General features: G+C 44.2%; 1 protein-coding gene across 5 annotated transcripts in view; it reads right to left on the bottom strand.

Annotated features, from left to right (window-relative positions):
- LOC138771099 (NACHT, LRR and PYD domains-containing protein 3-like) overlaps nucleotides 1-18,242 on the bottom strand; it is a 128,718-nt gene that overhangs the window by 52,135 nt on the left and 58,341 nt on the right. For all 5 annotated transcript variants that reach the window (XM_069950553.1, XM_069950555.1, XM_069950554.1 and 2 more), the window contains 4 exons: nucleotides 16,381-16,433; nucleotides 14,559-14,722; nucleotides 12,259-12,424; nucleotides 3,009-3,074 (listed from right to left, as the gene is read on the bottom strand). In XM_069950553.1, coding sequence (XP_069806654.1) covers nucleotides 3,009-3,074; nucleotides 12,259-12,424; nucleotides 14,559-14,722; nucleotides 16,381-16,433 — 449 coding nt within the window. The remainder of the gene's footprint in view (nucleotides 1-3,008; nucleotides 3,075-12,258; nucleotides 12,425-14,558; nucleotides 14,723-16,380; nucleotides 16,434-18,242) is intronic.

The following is an 18,242-nucleotide window of genomic DNA, read 5'->3' as shown; positions in this document are numbered from 1 at the left end:
GTAGCATAAAACACGTATATATATATATATATACATAATACAAGTTAGCATAAGGGATACTAGGCTGACATTGGTCTCATCCATAAGAAAACAATTCATAACAAGTTGTGTGTTTACAATGTGCATATGTGCCTGCGTGTACAAAGATATACATATATATAGTGCCATGATAATTAAAATATACAATAAAAATTATATATCTAAAGTGTGCTATACTATGCTATTATATAAGACATACCAGTGATTAAAAATTAAATATTAAAATTAAATATCCATGATTAAATATAAAATTAAATATCCATGATTAAAGTGCATGTGATCATATAATATAGAATGTGACAAGACTAAATTGTGTAAATCATATTAATGTGTGTTATGTAATAGTGATGTGTCCAGAAAAAACGTGACCACTGCACAAAAAAGCATTAGTGAACATAAAACATACTCCCCACACTGACCTCCTCTCACCCCACCCACCCTAATGCACCCTCTATACCCATGTCATCCCCCCTTACCAATGCCCCTACCCTCCTCACTCGCAAGCCCTCCCCCCTCTTATTACCCCCCCCCCCCCCCCCCTATAATAGTGTAGTGTAGCAGTGTAGTAGCTACAGGCAGTGTCCTGACATTGGGAAGGAAGGGGTTTCTCTTTATTACTCTGGTCAGTGTGACACTTTTCTGCCTCCTCCATCCACTATCTCCTGAGAAGGAGCTCTCCTGTCCCAGCATGTAGCACTGTAGTCTCTGTGCGTCCCCTCCCCCGTCCTCCTGCACGGAGCTGAGTCCTGCCGGCTCATTATCAGATCAGTCTCACAGCCCGAGCAGGAGGAGGGGGAGAGCGGCTAGCTGCTGAGGATAGTGCTGGCCACTGTGTACCTTCTCTGGGGGCTCCACAAGTATGGCGTCTGGCTCCCTCTGCAGCTCCCTGTGTGTGTGAGCTGCGCATGTCAGCTCTCAGCTACATTGTAGCAGACGTCCGGGACGGGAGCCGTCCATTGACTCCAATGTACTGAGGGCTGCCATAAAGCAACTGTGTATGTGTCGTGCAGGGAGACATACACAGATGCAATTGCAAATGGCGGCCCCCAGGGCAGCACATTATTGTTAATTTTACAAAACATAAAAACAGGAATCAAAGTCTAACTATTTTTAAAGATATTAATTAAATGAAACAAAAATAATAATAATAGTAAAAAAAAGTGACACATTCCCTTTAAGAGGCGCCCGAGCCATCTCATAAACAGGCTATGGCACATTAAGGCAGGCAGAATTCCACCACAGAATCCCACCTGCCTCAGTGTGCCATAGCCTTTCTATGAGAGGGCTCGCCACATTTACTCAGTGTGAACAATATACACACTGACTGTCCACTGGCTTTCATTGCCAGACATAGGACAAAACATTTTCCATTTAGCTGGTATACTGGGGAATGTACAATGATGTAACTGTGCATATGAGATATGTACACCATCAGGGCTGCCCTCTTTTCTGGGAGCAGACAATGTATGCCAGTGCATGCTAATGCAGTGTTATACAATGCAGCCTTCTGTTGGAAGTTTATGTAAGGGGTCCTCCAGACATATACCTCCAGCAAAAGGCTTACCCCTTATACTAGTGCAAAGTTCACAACAGTTTCCTCTATAGATTGATGGGGGGTACCTGTAACACTGGTCTTATCCTATCCTTTTATAATAGTGTCCTTTATGTTCCGCCCCAAACATGTCAATTAACTATGTCCAATAGCAGCATTAGAAATAGGTACCTTGTAACATTATTGCCCTCCATAGGTTGCGACATCCTATGACATCTTCCTGTATACATTTATGATCCAATCAATGTTAGTTAGCGGGTGCAGAGATGTCTAACCCTCTGGAGCTCAAGAACAATCCCAGTCTGGTCCAAGCTTGTCATCCAACTCATCCTATCTTGTCAGATACTGTGCCTGTCAGGGGACTTAGCCGTCAGAGATGTCTAAACCTCAGGAGCTAGGAATCGACTCCCCACCCCCGTACAATCTGCGCATGTCATCTGACTTAAAGTAAACTGGTCATCTTCTGCGGGTTCTGCGCATGTCTGGGGACTTAGCCATCCGTGCAGTTAATTCCAGGGCGAAGGACAAATTACAGAATTATTGTCCCCCTGACGGCCTGAGGGTATCTGTATATTGTGGCATAGATTGGTCAACCCTGACCCAACTAAGAAAGCATTTGGTGTTGTGTTTCATTTTGAGCATTTTTCTCTAGGACGTCAACACAAATGTCACAAAATCTAAAATGTCGCCAAAAGCACCTGAAACCATCCATACCTCATACAGGGGGAAAAAGTGTGTGTAAAGGAGGCCTTAATGAGCACAGCATCTGCCAGCAGGCCATTTTGGTTATCTATTCTGATTATATGGATTTAAAGTGACACTGTCACCCCCTATTTGCATTTTGACTGCTCTCCACAGGTGTAAATGTTACAGCTTTCATTACTTTTTTTACTGGTAAAAAGTCGTTTTTATCACCTGTGGATTGGTATATGTGGGCAGGGCCTCGCGGCTATGTGCCACATCGCTCTGCCCCTAGCGCCACTTATCCCCGCCCCCATCCGTGACGCCATCACCGCATAGGCCCCGCCCCCTCAGCGGCCATTGGTGTGGGACAATGTAGGGGGGTGGGGCCTAGAGCTTTAGGCTGGCCCTTCCAATGGCTGCTGAGGGGGCAGGGCCTATGTGACAATGATGCCGCGGGTGGGGGCGGAGCTAAGTGGTGCTAGGGGTGAGGCAATGTGGCACATAGCCCGCGAGGCCCCGCCCACATATACCAATCCACAGGTGCTAAAAACGACTTTTTACCAGAACAAGCACCATGAGGTGTGATATAAAATAAGTAATGAAAGCTGTAACATTTACCCTTTACACCTGTGGAGAGCAGTCACAATGCAAATAGGCGGTGACAGTGTCACTTTAAGCTCAATGAAAACTATGTATATATTTAGTATAATACATTTCTATAACGTACACTTACCTATCAGCTCTGGGGAAAGTCGGTGGCCCTCTTTATCCAGGATAATTTCGGCCATCAGAGTCTCACCTTATAAGAAATCATAGTTTGCGTCATTTTTCTAGCACATCAATCAGTGCTGGGTGTATATAAGAAAAACATCAGAATATGCAATACCCTAAATACGTAAATCCCAAAAATTTCTATGTCCTTATGATACAAACAAGGTTACAGTGGTGCAAGGGTGTAACCAGGCCCCTAAAGATAATACCATAATGGTGTTTAACTTTTTCATGACCAGTCCAGCAAAATTTCCCCTTTTGGAAAGCTGCAACCTAAACTTATTATTGATTGCACTTGGTCTCGCTCCCAAGACCAGCTATGATCCCAAGATACAACCGGGGGAGCATGTAGCAGTGCGACTGAGACCTGTCAAAACTCAAAATGACAGGGTGATAGGGAAAAATGGTCAAATGTTGGAATAATATTTTCCCCAAAATTAATCAACTTAACATGCATACTGTTTTCAGCTGTGGTCACCTCAACATCCTGACTGGTATCCATGAAACCATACGTTACAATCCAGGGCTAGTCAGGGGGTCTCAGGTCGGGGTGTAAGAAACCCGACCTAAGACCCTCTGACTAGCCCAGGATTGGTGACTTAGTACCTATTTATTCAGTTTTTTCTATAGTTGTTTCTGATTTACTTTTTGGTGGCACTTGTCACTTTGATCATATTATTATAGTAGTTTGTATTTTGTACTGTATATGCACCAGCACTTTGGTGTATTTATTATGTATTATTTTTGTGTTGGGCATACTCATAATACAGGGGTAGTCTCATTTATTGTACAGGACGGAAAGTGAGCTGAGGTCACTGACAATAGCTCTAGTGTGGGAGTTTGTAATTGTTTTTAGGGGGTTAAGGATCATGTTCTTTTGAATTTTTTGTAAGGATTTTTGTATTAATCATGACATACAATCAAGAATTTTGCATGTTGGTCATTTTGGTGAGCCAGCTTTTTTGCTATATACAGTGGTGCCTTGGATTACGAGCATAATTAGTTCCGGGACAGTGTTTGTAATCCAAATTCACTCTTAAACCAAAGCAAATTTTTCCATAAGAAATCATACAAATGTAGACAATTGGTTCCACACCCCAAAAATAATGATTAATTATTTTTAATAACATGTAAAACTAATGAAACAAAGATTTAGAAACAGCAGAATTTGTGATATTATAAGTTACTGTACAGTAATGGAGAGGATGGGAAACATAAGGGCTGACAGAGACTGCCGGGAGCATGAAGGAATGAGCAGGACAGATGTGGGCACATACATGCAGCACTCTCTGGCCGGGGAGAGAGGGGTTACAGCTATGGAGAGATTACCTACACCGTCCTGTCCTCTGATGTAAGCCCCAGCCTGAAGTGGATCTGCTATGATTTGGAAGGTGAGGGAGACTTCCTGGGTCAGAGTACAGGGCTGTAGACCACGCTATGCAGACCATGCCCCTCCCCGACTCGCGCTCCCACCCAGTACAGGGAGCTCTTAAACCAAAGCAATGCTCTTACACCAAGTCACAATTTAGAAAAACTGTGAGCTCTTAAACCAAAACGCTCTTAATCCAAGTTACTCTTAAACCAAGGTACCACTGCACTGTGTTTTCTAATGTATTAGTAGTCTTACTACAGTCATGGCCAAAAGTTTTGAGAATGACACAAGTATTATATTTTCACATGATCTGCTGCCTTCTGGTTTTTATGTGTGTTGGTCAGATGTTTTTTTATCACATACAGAATTATAATTGCAATCATATTATGAGTAACAAAAGCTTATATTGACATTTAGAATGAGTTAATGCAGCAAGTTAATATTTGCAGTGTTGACCCTTCTTCAGGACCTCTGCAATTCTCCCCGGCTGCTCTCAATCAACTTCTGGACCAAATCCTGACTGATAGCAGTCCATTCTTTTTTTTTTTTAATCAGATCTTTTTTATTAAAACAAAAGGTTTTTCCAGCATGTAGGTAAAAACCTACATGCTGGTATGTAGGTAGCCAAAACAAGTAAGGAAAACCAGGCTTCTAATGCAGACTCGTATGGATAATGTTATATCCGGGGGCGTCCCCCAGCCATGTTCATCCAGCAGCAGACAAAATAAATTGGAAAAAAAGGGAAAAGACCGAAAATAGATGGCGCTAGTGCATTTGCCTTCCAACACTCTCCTAAAGACATGTGAAGAAGGTGATCCACATTAGTCAGCGTCACCAGGTCTCCTAGTAGAGCTAGCATGCTGGTCAGCAAGGAGAAGAAAGGTCTCAAACGGATTCCTTCGAAGGAGTCTAAAAGGAATACCAGGGGCGTCTATCCAGGGTCCCCACACAGACTCAAACTTTTTCATAGTTTTCCTTTTTTTGTAGACTCCCTTTTCCAAGCGGATAATGCTATTAAGTTTAGCAATTAGTTCCGCAAGCATAGGTGCGGTAGGTTGTATCCAGTGTTTGGCTATTAATTTACGAGCTTTACAAATCGCCAGTTCTAGGCCTGTGGGCTCGACGTCCTCACTTATCAGACCCAAGACACATCTCAGTGGTTCCAAGGGTATTGCAATCCCAAATACACGTCTTATTAGGGCCACCACCTCCCGCCAGTAACCCTCCAACTCCACACAACTCCACATAAGATGGATTATATGGGTATCTCCCATACCGCACCGGGGGCAGTTTGAGTCAACGCGAACACCTATTTTAAAGAGAAATAGAGGGGTCCTATATACGCTATGGACCAGGAACAACTGGGAGAGTCTGTGTGCCTCGGAAATCGCCAATTTAGGCGTCATAGCTAAGACAGTGAACCATTGATCATCCGTTATGGGACCCACATCTCCCACTGCTCCTTGATCGTCAGAGGTCTGCTGGACATAAATGAGTCCAAGAGCACTCCGTAGATAAGGGTAATCATACCTTTAGAATCGGAAGCAGTTAACACCGTGTCTAAAAGGAAATGAGAGGTTATGTTCGGAAGAGATCTATCAAATTGCGTCTCAATTGCGCAACTGTAGATATCTAAAGAAAGACGAGTGTGGTAAATTAAGATTCTCCTGTAGTTGGGCGAAAGACTTGAAGGCTCCCTCATGGAACAGCTGCGAGAGAACATTCAAGCCCCTCTGTTCCCAAAACAAAGCTTCATCTAATTCGAGCAGATGCAGGAACCCAGGTTTGCGCCACAGCGGAGTGTATTTAGTATATTGTCCGCACTCTAAAAAGCATTTTATCTGTGCCCAGACTTTACGCAACATGGGCAGTAAAATCGGTACATCCGGGGGCCTAGTCTGAGATGCGATCTCCAACAGATATATCGGGACTCCAGACAGTTGCTGAAAAAGTAGCCCTGTAGGGGCCATATACTCCGGTCCACCCCAACCCCGGAGCTGCTAAAATTGTGCGGCAAGGTAGTATAGATATGGGTTAGGGACAGCTAGGCCACCGCTATTCTTTCCCCACTGCAATGTGTCCAACCTAATTCTAGATGTCTTTGCATCCCATATAAGTTCTCTAAACAGGGACTTAAAATGCACCATGGGTACCCAGACTGGCGCATTATGTAAAATATAGAGGAGTTGCAGCATCAAAATCATTTTGATCAAGTTGACCCTGCCTGCCACGGAGAGAGGAAGTTTACGCCACAATTTAATTTTCTGAGCAGATTTTGTCAGTAAGAGAACAAGTTAAGAGAAAGGTATTTAGAAACGTCCGAAATGCCCAAATACCGAAATTGAGACACTATAGGGATGGAGACGTCTCCTACCCTTAGCTGGTTAGGAAGGGGATCTAGGGGTAACTGTGCAAACTTGTCCCAACTGATTAGTAAGCCGGAATATTTCCCTATAAGGTTCACCCGCCCCGGGGAGTCAGTGGGGCCATAGTGTTTGAAGCCGGGAGGAGGAGGAGGGGGAACGGAGGAGAAGGGGGCATGAGGAGTGGCACTTCTGTGAGTGGCGGCGCGGGCGGCGATAGATAGCACAGGTACTACTCCCCCATTAACTGCAGATAATGGGGGAGTAGTACTTTGTATATGTGCCCAGCACCGAGCAGGGAGGGGGGAGGTAGATGGCACTGCTCTCCCTCCTTGCTCGGTGCCCTGCAAATGTATTTATTGAATACATTTATGGGATACACTCATACTCCCCAAAGTATTCCATAAATGTATTCAATCGCAAAGTACAGTACATAACATTACATACACACATCCATTGTAATTCCAATGGAGTGTCCAGCAGGGGCGCACTATATATAGAAGTCAATGGTACTCATTGACTTCTATATATATAGAGCGCCGCCTGCTGGACACTCCATAGGAATTACACCATTCGCCGTGACGTCACTGCTTTTGAGAGAATTCTAACACTTCCTGATACACTAAATTAAGGGAAATAGCAGTATATGAGCATTTCCCATAATTAATGTACAATAGAAAATTGTATGACTTTCCATAAGTAATAACATATAAAAAATGAATTTTGGCCGGACTTCTCCTTTAAAATCAGTACAGAGCAGTGAAATCGGTCTGTACGAACTCCTATGGAGAGGGTCTTTCCCCGGTTTTGGTATGATAACCACTATTGCCTCTCTCATAGACTGAGGCAGCGAATTCATGTCCACAGAGGAGCTGAAAGTGGCCAGAAGTGGGTCCAATAAGCACTCACTGTGTGTCTTAAAGCAGTGCTTCTCAAACATTTTCTGCTGGAGCCTCCCCCAACAGACCAAGGCAATGCTTGGGCCTCACCAGACTGGCCAATAGGGCATGGGCCTCACTATCTGTTGTGAAAGTCCATTTAAAAGCTGAAAATAATGCTAGGGCTACCATTCACCCGTCTCCCAAGCTCTATATACTAATAAAGCAAGTACAAAATAAATAAATAATGTTGTTCAAATTGAGATTTTTGCAAACTGCTAAAGGACTGTGCAGATCATAGTTACTTTTGTGAAAACTGGCTCTTCAGCTGGGCCTCACCAACAACTAGGGGCCGCCTCACTGGTGAGGCCAGCCTCAGTCTTAAAGGATTCTCCAGGTAAACCATCAAGTCCTGGGGTTCTCTCGTTATTATGGCTGGTTGTAATGTGCTAAAAGTTTGGAACACTGCCATTCTTTTAGTAGGAGAGTTCATACCTCGCACGTTCCATACTAGAACGTTTACCTTGTGTGCCATCTTAAAAACATAAAAAGAAAGAACATTAGTCTGCGGCTGAACACGGCTTGGGGAAAGCTGTACACAATAGACATGAAAAACAGATTCCTCAGATAATTCCTCAGAGACTGCATGGTGGTAACATAACAGCAATATAGATATTTGGCTACCATTTGTATGACTAATACCCGCAACTGGCGGCTTTGGGGGCTCGAAAAATAGGCCCCAACATGTAACCACTCAGGCAACATAGGTGACAACGTAATCTTACAGAACACCAGCACCTAACTTGGCTCTTTGGCTCAATAGAGACTTGGGCAATCCTGCCGACACAAAGAAGAGATAAAGAGAGGAGAAGAGAGCAGCAAACACACAAGGGAAAGGGGAGACATGGATAGAGGAGAACACTGAGAGGGCAAGAATTTGCTGAAAAGTATAAGCCCGCTCAATATCTAGCAGAAACATTGCCCTGTCATATAGTACCTTACAACAGAAATCTCCTCCTGCCCAGCAACCGGTATATGGTCATTAACACACAAACTCTATAACGTCCATGCTGTCGGCAGGGGGGGGGGGGGGGAGGAAAAGGAAGAGATCCCCTGGTATCGTATTAGGGTAGGCCGAGGCCCCCCCACTGCAAAATCAACCTGACGTTTATGATGTATAATAGCATAGATCTGCACTAATACATAATGTGGTCTCCATTTTAACATCCTAGGAAAGAAGAACAGTAAACAATAGACAAAGGAAAGGGGAGACAGGGATAGAGGAATAAGGCACATGTAAGATATGAGGTATATAAAAGATAACAAATGTCACAGTGCTGCTCAGAAACACTGCCCAGCTGTGAAAAGAAAAAAAAAGGGGTGGAATCCAACAAGTAGTTCCAACTTCACATGAACTCTGTGAACATCCATAGTCTCATAGAAAGGCAGTAGGCGTCCATGCCAGTAGGGGAGAAGTAGGGAAGTGGGGAAGCTGCACATCCCATATGGAATTCCCATAATAACAACAGCATAGCATCCACATTAGTTGGTTGCATGAAACATTATAAACCCAAAACGTGACCTCCACAATACCGCTGTCAGTCCGGTCCACGCCGGTTGGCGCCACGGAGTCTGCGTTCGTTTTAGTTGATCCAGGACAGGACCGTGGCAGGATCTTCAAAAATGTGAGTGCTGCCCAGGGCCGCCACTCGCAGTCGAGCAGGATAAAGCATAGAGTAGGGCACATCCATAGAACGCAGTCTCTTCTTGATATCTATATACAGTACTTGGCTCTTCTCTTTTGCACCTCGGCAGAAAAGTCTGGGAATATTGAAATATTATGACCATCTATGCAAATGCGTTCCATCTCGCGAGCTTTCCGCAGAATGATGTCGCAATCCTTGTAGTACAGGATTCTCATGAGGACTGCTGGGGGGGGGGGCATCCGGTGGCAATGGGCGAGAGGGGACCCTGTGTGCTTGCTCCACAGCAAAGAGGGGCGTGAGGGTGTCTTTGCCAAAGGTGTCTAGCAGCCAAGTCTCAAAGTAGTCCTGCCCTCCACTTTCTCAGGGACTCCAATAAGACGGACGTTGTTCCGCCTCAGGCGGTTTTCTATATCGTCCGCTTTAGCAGCCAGTACAGACAGGTTATTCACAACTCTTTTCATGTCCTGTTTTATGGGGGGCAACTGATCCTCCAGATCTTCCACTCTCTCTTCCACCGCCCCCATTCTCTCAGACCCTTTTGTAGATCATGGCGCAGTAAATTAAATGTCCTCCCTCATGTTGCCCATCAGCAGAGTCAGATTCTTATTACCTTTAGCGATAGCTGTAAGGACGTCCTGCAATGTTGGGAGCGTCCCCCGCCTGAGCTGGAGCCTCTACTCTTTCCTCCTCCACATGTCCCCCTCTCACCTCCGGTCTGTCCGCCATATTGGATGGAGAAGGCCCCGCTGTCTCCGAGTCCCTGCGCGGCGCTGGGGTAAGCCACTCTGCCTGTGCAGCTCCCATGTCTCCCCAATCGTCAGAGGGAGCCTCGGTGTCCTGGATGCGGGCAAATTTCTTTAGTTTAGCCGCGATGCCTTCCGCAGCGTCCACTGGTAAAGATGGTGCCTGTGGAGCAGGTCCCTGTGCACCCCCGCCTTTTCCTTTGTCGTGTTTTTATGGCTCATATCAGTGCCAGCCGACTCCTTATCAATCCCTCTCGCAGTACAGGGCAGCAGAAGTTATATGGCAGGATGCCATGGATAATCAGAGGATGAGGTGCCGGAGCTCACTGGAACACGTCTGTTCACATCGCTGGTTAAGCCACGCCCCGACAGCAGTCCATTCTTGCACAATCAATGCCTGCATTTTGTCAGAATTTGTGGGTTTTTGTTTGTCCACTCGTCTCTTGATGATTGACCACAAGTTCTCAATGGGATTAAGATCTGGGGAGTTTCCAGGCCATGGACCGAAAATCTCTATGTTTTGTTCCCTGAGCCATTTAGTTATCACCTTTGCTTTATGGCAAGGTGCTCCATCATGCTAGAAAAGGCATTGTTGATCGCCAAACTGCGCTTGGACGGTTGGGAGAAGTTGCTATTGGAGGACATTCTGGTATCATTCTTTATCTATGGCTGTTAAGAGATGAGCGAACCGGGTTCGGGTCCATCCGAACCCGAACGATCGGCATTTGATTAGCGGTGGCTGCTGAACTTGAACAAAGCCCTAAGGCTATGTGGAAAACATGGATATAGTCATTGGCTGTAACCATGTTTTCCAGACAACCTTTGAGCTTTATCCAAGTTCAGCAGCCCCCGCTAATCAAATGCTGATCGTTCGGGATCGGATCAACTCGAACCCGAACCCGGTTCGCTCATCTCTAATGGCTGTGTTTTCAGGCAAGACTGTGAGAGCAGATTCCCTTGGCTGAGAAGCAACCCCACACATGAATGGTTTCAGGATGCTTTACAGTTGGCATGAGACAAGACTGGTGGTAGCGCTCACCTCGTCTTCTCCGAATAAGCTGTTTTCCAGATGTCCCAAACAATCGGAAAGGGGATTGATCAGAGAAAATGACTTTACCCCAGTCCTCAGTAGTCCACTCCCTTTACCTTTTGCAGAATATCAGTCTGTCCCTGATGTTTTTTCTGGAGAGAAGTGGCTTCTTTGTTGCCCTCCTTGAGACCAGGCCTTGCTCCAAGAGTCTCCACCTCACAGTGCGTGCAGATGCGCTCACACCTGCCTGCTGCCATTCCTGAGCAAGCTCTGCACTGCTGGTAGCCCCATCCCGCAGCTGAAACACTTTTAAGAGACAGTCCTGGCGATTGCTGGTCTTTCTTGGGCACCCTGGAGCCTTTTTGGCAACAATGGAACCTCTCTCCTTGAAGTTCTTGATGATGCGATAGATTGTTGACTGAGGTGCAATCTTTCTAGCTGCGATACTCTTCCCTGTTCAGCCATTTTTGTGCAGTGCAATGATGACTGCACATGTTTCTTTAGAGATAACCATGGTTAACAGAAGAGAAACAATGATGCCAAGCACCAGCCTCCTTTTAAAGTGTCCAGTGGGGTCATTCTTACTTAACCATGACAGATTGATCTCCAGCCCTGTCCTCATCAACACCCACACCTGTGTTAATGGAGCAATCACTGAAACGATGTTAGCTGGTCCTTTTAAGGCAGGGCTGCAATGATGGTGAAATGTGTTTTGGGGGATAAAGTTCATTTTCTAGGCAAATATTGACTTTGCAAGTAATTGCTGTTAAGCTGATCACTCTTTTTAACATTCTGGAGTATATGCAAATTGCCATTTTAAAAACTGAAGCAGTAGACTTTGTAAAAATTAATACTTGTATCATTCTCAAAACTTTTGTCCATGACTGTATATAGTGGCTGTGCACCCAGTTACATATATTATGCACAGCTGCGCAATCTTTGGCTTTTTGTGATCAGATCTGTCTGTGGACAATCGGGAGGTCTAAATACACTGTATTAGTGTATATAGTGATGCAGCTGGTTTGGTCATCTTTAGTATAAAGTGTATGGGACCTTTGCTGTGGTCAGTTCAAGTTATGAAAACTACTATTTCACAATGACACGTAATACACAATGTTACCTCTCTGATGTAGTTCCTCTAGTACAGCCTGCAGGCCACGGGAACCACTCTTTAAAGCATGAAGGCTGACCCACAATGCTATAACAGCCTTGTTTCCTCCGTTAAATATATCCTGTAGTAATGTCCGTGCAAATGTTTTTCTATCATTTTCTATACTCTGATATTTCTAAAACACAAGACAGTGACATGTAACTATATAAAATGCATAATACAAATGGTTACATACACATATATTTCATTCCATTCTTCGCTATAACCTGTAGGTCCAGAGAAAGATAAATATAGGAATCAACTGGCAAGAGTGGGGGAGGGGATAAATACTCAACCTAGACTGGACTATACCCTTTGGTTCTCCACTAAATATAATCTAGATATTATTCTAATTTTAGTTCTGTAATGTGAAACATACTTGAAATTCAGCCTCAGAGAGACGTGGGATAGTTACAAACACGAAACGGCTTCTACAACACAGTAACAAATGGAATAATAATAAACAGCAACAAAGTCTGCAGCGTGTTACAACTCTGAGGGCACATAAATAGAAAATGGAACATCTATGCTCCTTGATGTCCTGCTAGCTCTCCCCAGTGTCTGAGGTAACGGGCCTCTCGGCCAACCGCCAGGACAGTGCAGTGGACAGAGATTGGCTGGGAGGCCTGTCATCTCAGACACTGCAGGGAGCTAGCAGAACATCAGGGAGCACAAACAGGTATGTATAAATAAATTTTTTCTTTTACAGCTGTCAGCCGCACATTGGTATTACACGTAGCGATGTGCGCCCAGAAGCCGATGAGTTTAGGTCCGGAACTTATTGTATGTGTGCAATTTTTGAAAAGTTTACCAAGCACAAGGAGAAATACAATTGGCTAAAACTAGTTAGAAAAATCCCAGCTATTAGACTCAACAATAAATTCCCCCCTAATTGTTTTGGGTATTACATTCCAGAGAACTGGTTCATGATTTTAGTTTTAGATTATTACAAGTATGTAAGGACTGTGTGGGATGGCAGAAAGAGATGAGGGAGGAAATGTAGGGAGGTGCAGAATTGTGGAGAGCTTTGTGGGTGAGTGAGGATTTTGTACTGTATTCTAAATTTAATGGGTAACCAGTGCAGTGACTGGCACAAGGGGGGCACAGGGGGAGGCAATAGTGTAGTGACTGGCACAGCAGGAGGCATCAGTGTAGTGACTGGCATGGGGGAGTAAATGGTGTAATGGTTGAAGAGCAAGATGAGCCTGCTGCATTTAGGATGGATTGCAGGGGGGAGGGAGTTTAGAGGAGGGAAAACTGAATGGTAAAGATTGTCAAGACGGGAAGGAATCAGAGTGACCACGTGAGTTTTAAGGGTACTATTACATAGGACGATTAAAGCCTCATCAATATTGTAAACGAACCTGTTTACTGGGCCTATTACATGGCCCGACAATCGTTTAGCAAGGGCTGGACGGACATCTTTAGCAATGTCCATGAAGCCCTTGTTTAAACAGTTAATGCATTACCTCTCCATGTTCCCGGAGTTCTCCTGCGCTCTGTATGTCTCCCGGCACAACGTGCTGCAGCATCAGAGCGGCCAGTCTGAGCTGACAGGCTGCTCAGACAATCACAGTCCGAGACTGCTGTGGCCAGGGATTGCCTAAGTGGCCTATCAGCTCAGACAGGCCTCTCTGATGCTGCAGCATGCGGTGCCGGGAGACATACAGAGCGCAGGAGAAGACCGGGAGCGTGGAGAGGTAATGTATAAACCGTTTTCGCAGTTATCGCTGTTTCAACCATAAGGAGATGAAGGGTGCAAAAGAAAAGTCTGAGACAGTGGGTGTTCTGCCTAAGGGTGGTATTACACGTAACGATTATCGTTCGAAAAATCGTTAAATAGTTCGGATTTGAACGATAATCATTTTGTGTAATAGCAGGCAACGATTAAACGACCAACGAGAAATCGTTGATAGTTTAATAGGATCCGGACCTATTTTTATCGTTTGATCGTTTGCTCATCGTTCGCACATCGTTCGGTGGAATAAGAATTCACCGCTGAAACGTACGCAATAGCGACGACTAAACGACCGCAAGAACAATCATAAATAACGATCATCGTTTCGTGTACTTGGGTGAACGATTTCTGGTCGTTTGCCTTAGCGGTCGTTTAGATCGTTTATCGTTAATCGTCGGAAAATTGCATGGTGTAATAGTACCCTTAGAGTTATGGTAGTGCCGCAAACATAGATGGAAATGTTAGGTGTAGGTTGGTTAGTAGATGGATGAAATACTAGAAGATGTAACACTGACAGATCATGTTCTCTCACCTTAATGTCAGGGATATTTCGGGAATTCAGCTCACTGAGAAGGGACATAGGACTCATACTCTCCAGGATGTGTTGCAGATCATCTCGGAAATATTGATATGTAATCCTCAGGACATAATCTTCATACTGACAGAGACGCTGGTAAAACTGCCGGGTCTTATCATCTAGGAAATGAAGGAAACACAAGAATGACACTGACTGACATCATTTAATGTATAATCTTGTACTTTACTATTTTACCAGAGTTCCCCTAAAGAAATACATAATTCTAGGAAACTTGTGATTGTATACATGTAGATATGTGGCAGGCTTCAGCAGTGGCGGTAGGGGCACATGGGGGTATGGTAACACATCTAACGCTCTATATAGAAACTCTAGTGCTTGGCATTAGTGAGCACACAGCGTTTTTATCCTGTCATCCTAGTCACTGTATCCATACATTACACTGGGTTACTATATAGACACAGGGATCATGATAGCCAGGAAGGTGCACGCCCCCCCCAATATCCCTATGACCCCAGGATGCTTTCTGCTCGGTACCCAGGAGGAGGGGAGAGCATGCCCAGAGAAGGAGGAGCCCACAGCCCAGCGTTGCAAGTGTAAGGCAGGAGAGGGGAATCTGGGAGCCAGGAGAGTGTCCATAGTGTGCCCAGTGGTTTGTGCTCACCTGTGTGCGCTCTCATCCCTGTCCTCATATCATATGGTGTAATGTCTGGGACTGACATCTATGTGTACTGTAGTGATACACTGCCCCCTGTACTGCCCTCCTTCTCTTTATAATGTCTCCTGCCTCTATATGCTACCCTTCAATTCTGTTATGAAAGAGATCATTTGGCTCCTATCTGCCCAGTTGTAGGCTTATTCAGCCCAGGAGAGGCCATTGCTAGTGTGAAAATTGCTAGGGACAATTTAACGTGGTGACATGGTACACTCTGTTTGATCAAATACTTTGCTAAGATCCTCACTTTTTAATATCTACAGAGCAGGTGTTTACTGTGTGTATGCTGGGAGGAGTATATATGGCAAGCCCTTGCACCTGTGGGTTGCTGTTGCACCTTCTGTTTTGTCTGTACTTATACCCTTCAATTCTGTATAATGCCCTCCTTCTCTGTAGACTGTCCTCTACCCCTACATACTGCCCTATGCCTCTGTATTCTACCCCTTGTCTCTGTATACTGCCCCTACTTCTGTATACTGCTCTTTGCCTTTGTATACTGCCCTCCTCCTCCATATACTGCCCCTGTCTCTGTATACTTCCGCTCGCCAACTGCACTGTTACAGTATAGACAGACACTGGAGAACTGCTCCCATATACAAAAACACTGCACTGCCACAGTATATACAGACACTGGTATCTCTGCCCTGGCAGGGAGGGGGGTACCTCCAGGTGGATTACCTACAAGGGCATACAATTTATTGGGGAATGGGGTAGCTAATAGGATGATGACTCCCTAAGTGGGGGATAGGTACAATATGGGGGATTCTACTTACTGGGCGGACTACATACAAGACTGTTGGCAGAAATAGCCCCCCAGGTCCATCTAGTCTGCCCAATTAGTAATTCCCTTCCTATTATGTTAGGATAGATAAATGTTTATCCCAGGCAGCTTTACATTCTGTTATTGTATATTTACTTTCCACATCTGCCAGTAGTTTGTTCCAAGTATCTACAACTCTTTCAGTATATATAATATTTTCTCTTGTTGCTTCTGACCTTTCCCCCAACTAGCCTCTTACTGTGTCTTCTTGTTCTTGAGATCATTTACAAAATACAGTATTTAGGTTGTTTTAATAAAGAAGGAAGCAGGGGAGGAAACCTTACCATCACTGGGCATTTCTGTTTTCCTTTTTTGGTCTATGAAAATTTTACAAACCCTACAAGATGAAAAAAACAAAACGTTACTGAAAAGAAAAACAAAAAGAAAAAAAACACAAGTCTAGCCAAAAATGGTAAGCAGTATCTTTAAGGTGTAATTGAAATGATGAAGTGGTAGTAGAGGTTGCCTATACTATGAAGCGTAAACTTTAAATCTTGAGCTTAATATATATAACCACTGGGCATAAATATAAGATCTGGGCATAGCAAATTTTGCAGTCTGTCAGTCCATGGTGGCAATGAATTGTTTTATAAAGATCTGGCTGGCAGCATGCACCACTTCAGCCAACAATTGTGACATCACTCCACAAATTGCAGGCTCCAAGATCTCCATCACATGTTCCTCAATGTCAGTTAATCTAGGAACATTGCCCCCTGGGAAATCAAATATTTAAAAATACTGCGGAGACACCATCGCGTGATTTTCAACGTCTGTCAGCTAGCCAGACCTTCCTGCGGGAAGGAACAACCAAGCCAAGGAAGGTCTCTAGTCAAGGAAACCACCTTCCAACAAGTCACAGTCAAGAAAATGACAGGACTTGGGAAATACCCAAGCAAGGGATCCATCCACTGACAGCTGTTTTGAGGTATTTGCCCCTCATCAGTGTGGAGTAGGATTCTGGTTAGTGGGAGCAAAGCCTAGTAAGTGCAAATTTGCTCCCGCTAGACAGAATTTGGCTTCACACTGATGAAGGGCAAATACCCCAAAACAGCTTGGCTTGGTTGTTCCTACCTAGAGGAAGGTCTGGCTAGCTCACAGACGTTGAAAAACACATGATGGTGTCTCCGCTGTATTTATGCATATTTGCAGACATGTAATGACTTGTATTGGCCACTTTGTAACCAGTCAGATTTCATTTTTCCAAAATAAAAGCTGGAATCTGGTTGGCTGCTTTAGTTGCTTTAGGCACCTGTTCCACTGTTCCTGGGTACGTGAACAATTTCACTAGTGTCTCACATAGACATGTCAATGTCCTGGTCGATCAGGGTGCCAGTGCTGAGACCCCCATAATCTTCACACATAGCCTTGCTCTGACTTACTGAACCAAGTTACCGTGCATACAAATTTTTGATTGAAATAAAAATATTGTTCTCAGACATTTTGTGGAGCTTTTTTTTTGTCCAAAAAACTCTACAGAGAGGTTTCCCTCCCTAATCTATAAACCTATTAACATCCTACCTACATAACATAGCATAACATATTACAGCTGATGAAAAGGGGTGCCTGCCAATCGACTATCCTGTCCATATGAATTTTTTTTTTTTTACTGGACAACGCCTTTTAAGTACTCCTCCTCAGGCTAAAGTTCTTGTAGCTAGACAAATTATTGTCCGTCTCAGCCAATCCTTCTAGATCTCATTACCTATTGCTGTAAGGCAAACCTAATAACCCCAGATACTAGTTAGCTTGAAAAGAAAATATTATAGTGTCACTGTCTTTTTACGCCAGTCTTGATAAAAGTCCTGCAGTGAGTTTTTAAAAATAAACTGAGGGGGATATAATGTGTATTATAATCCCATGTTTCCATGTGAAGCAGCATTATATTCAGAGGATAGATTGTGGCAGTATTATATTTTGGAGGTGCTGTGTTTGGCTTTATTCACAGGGTGCAGTGTGTAACACTAAGAGAACCTTTTTTTTCAGTTTAGAGGATGAGGATCTGCTGCAAAAATGAGAAGCTGAAGATATCTGGGCCTCAAATTTGGAAGAGCCTCTATAAATTGGTACAACTCACCTTACCCCCATGTCACTTACTGAAATTAAGGTTAAAAAACAAAACAGGGTTGTGTAGATGACAGTATTTCTG

This window comes from Dendropsophus ebraccatus, chromosome 13, assembly GCF_027789765.1.
Source record: "Dendropsophus ebraccatus isolate aDenEbr1 chromosome 13, aDenEbr1.pat, whole genome shotgun sequence".
Taxonomy (NCBI): domain Eukaryota; kingdom Metazoa; phylum Chordata; class Amphibia; order Anura; family Hylidae; genus Dendropsophus; species Dendropsophus ebraccatus.
Note: the sequence above shows the minus strand (reverse complement) of the source record. Positions and strands in the feature narration are given on the sequence as shown.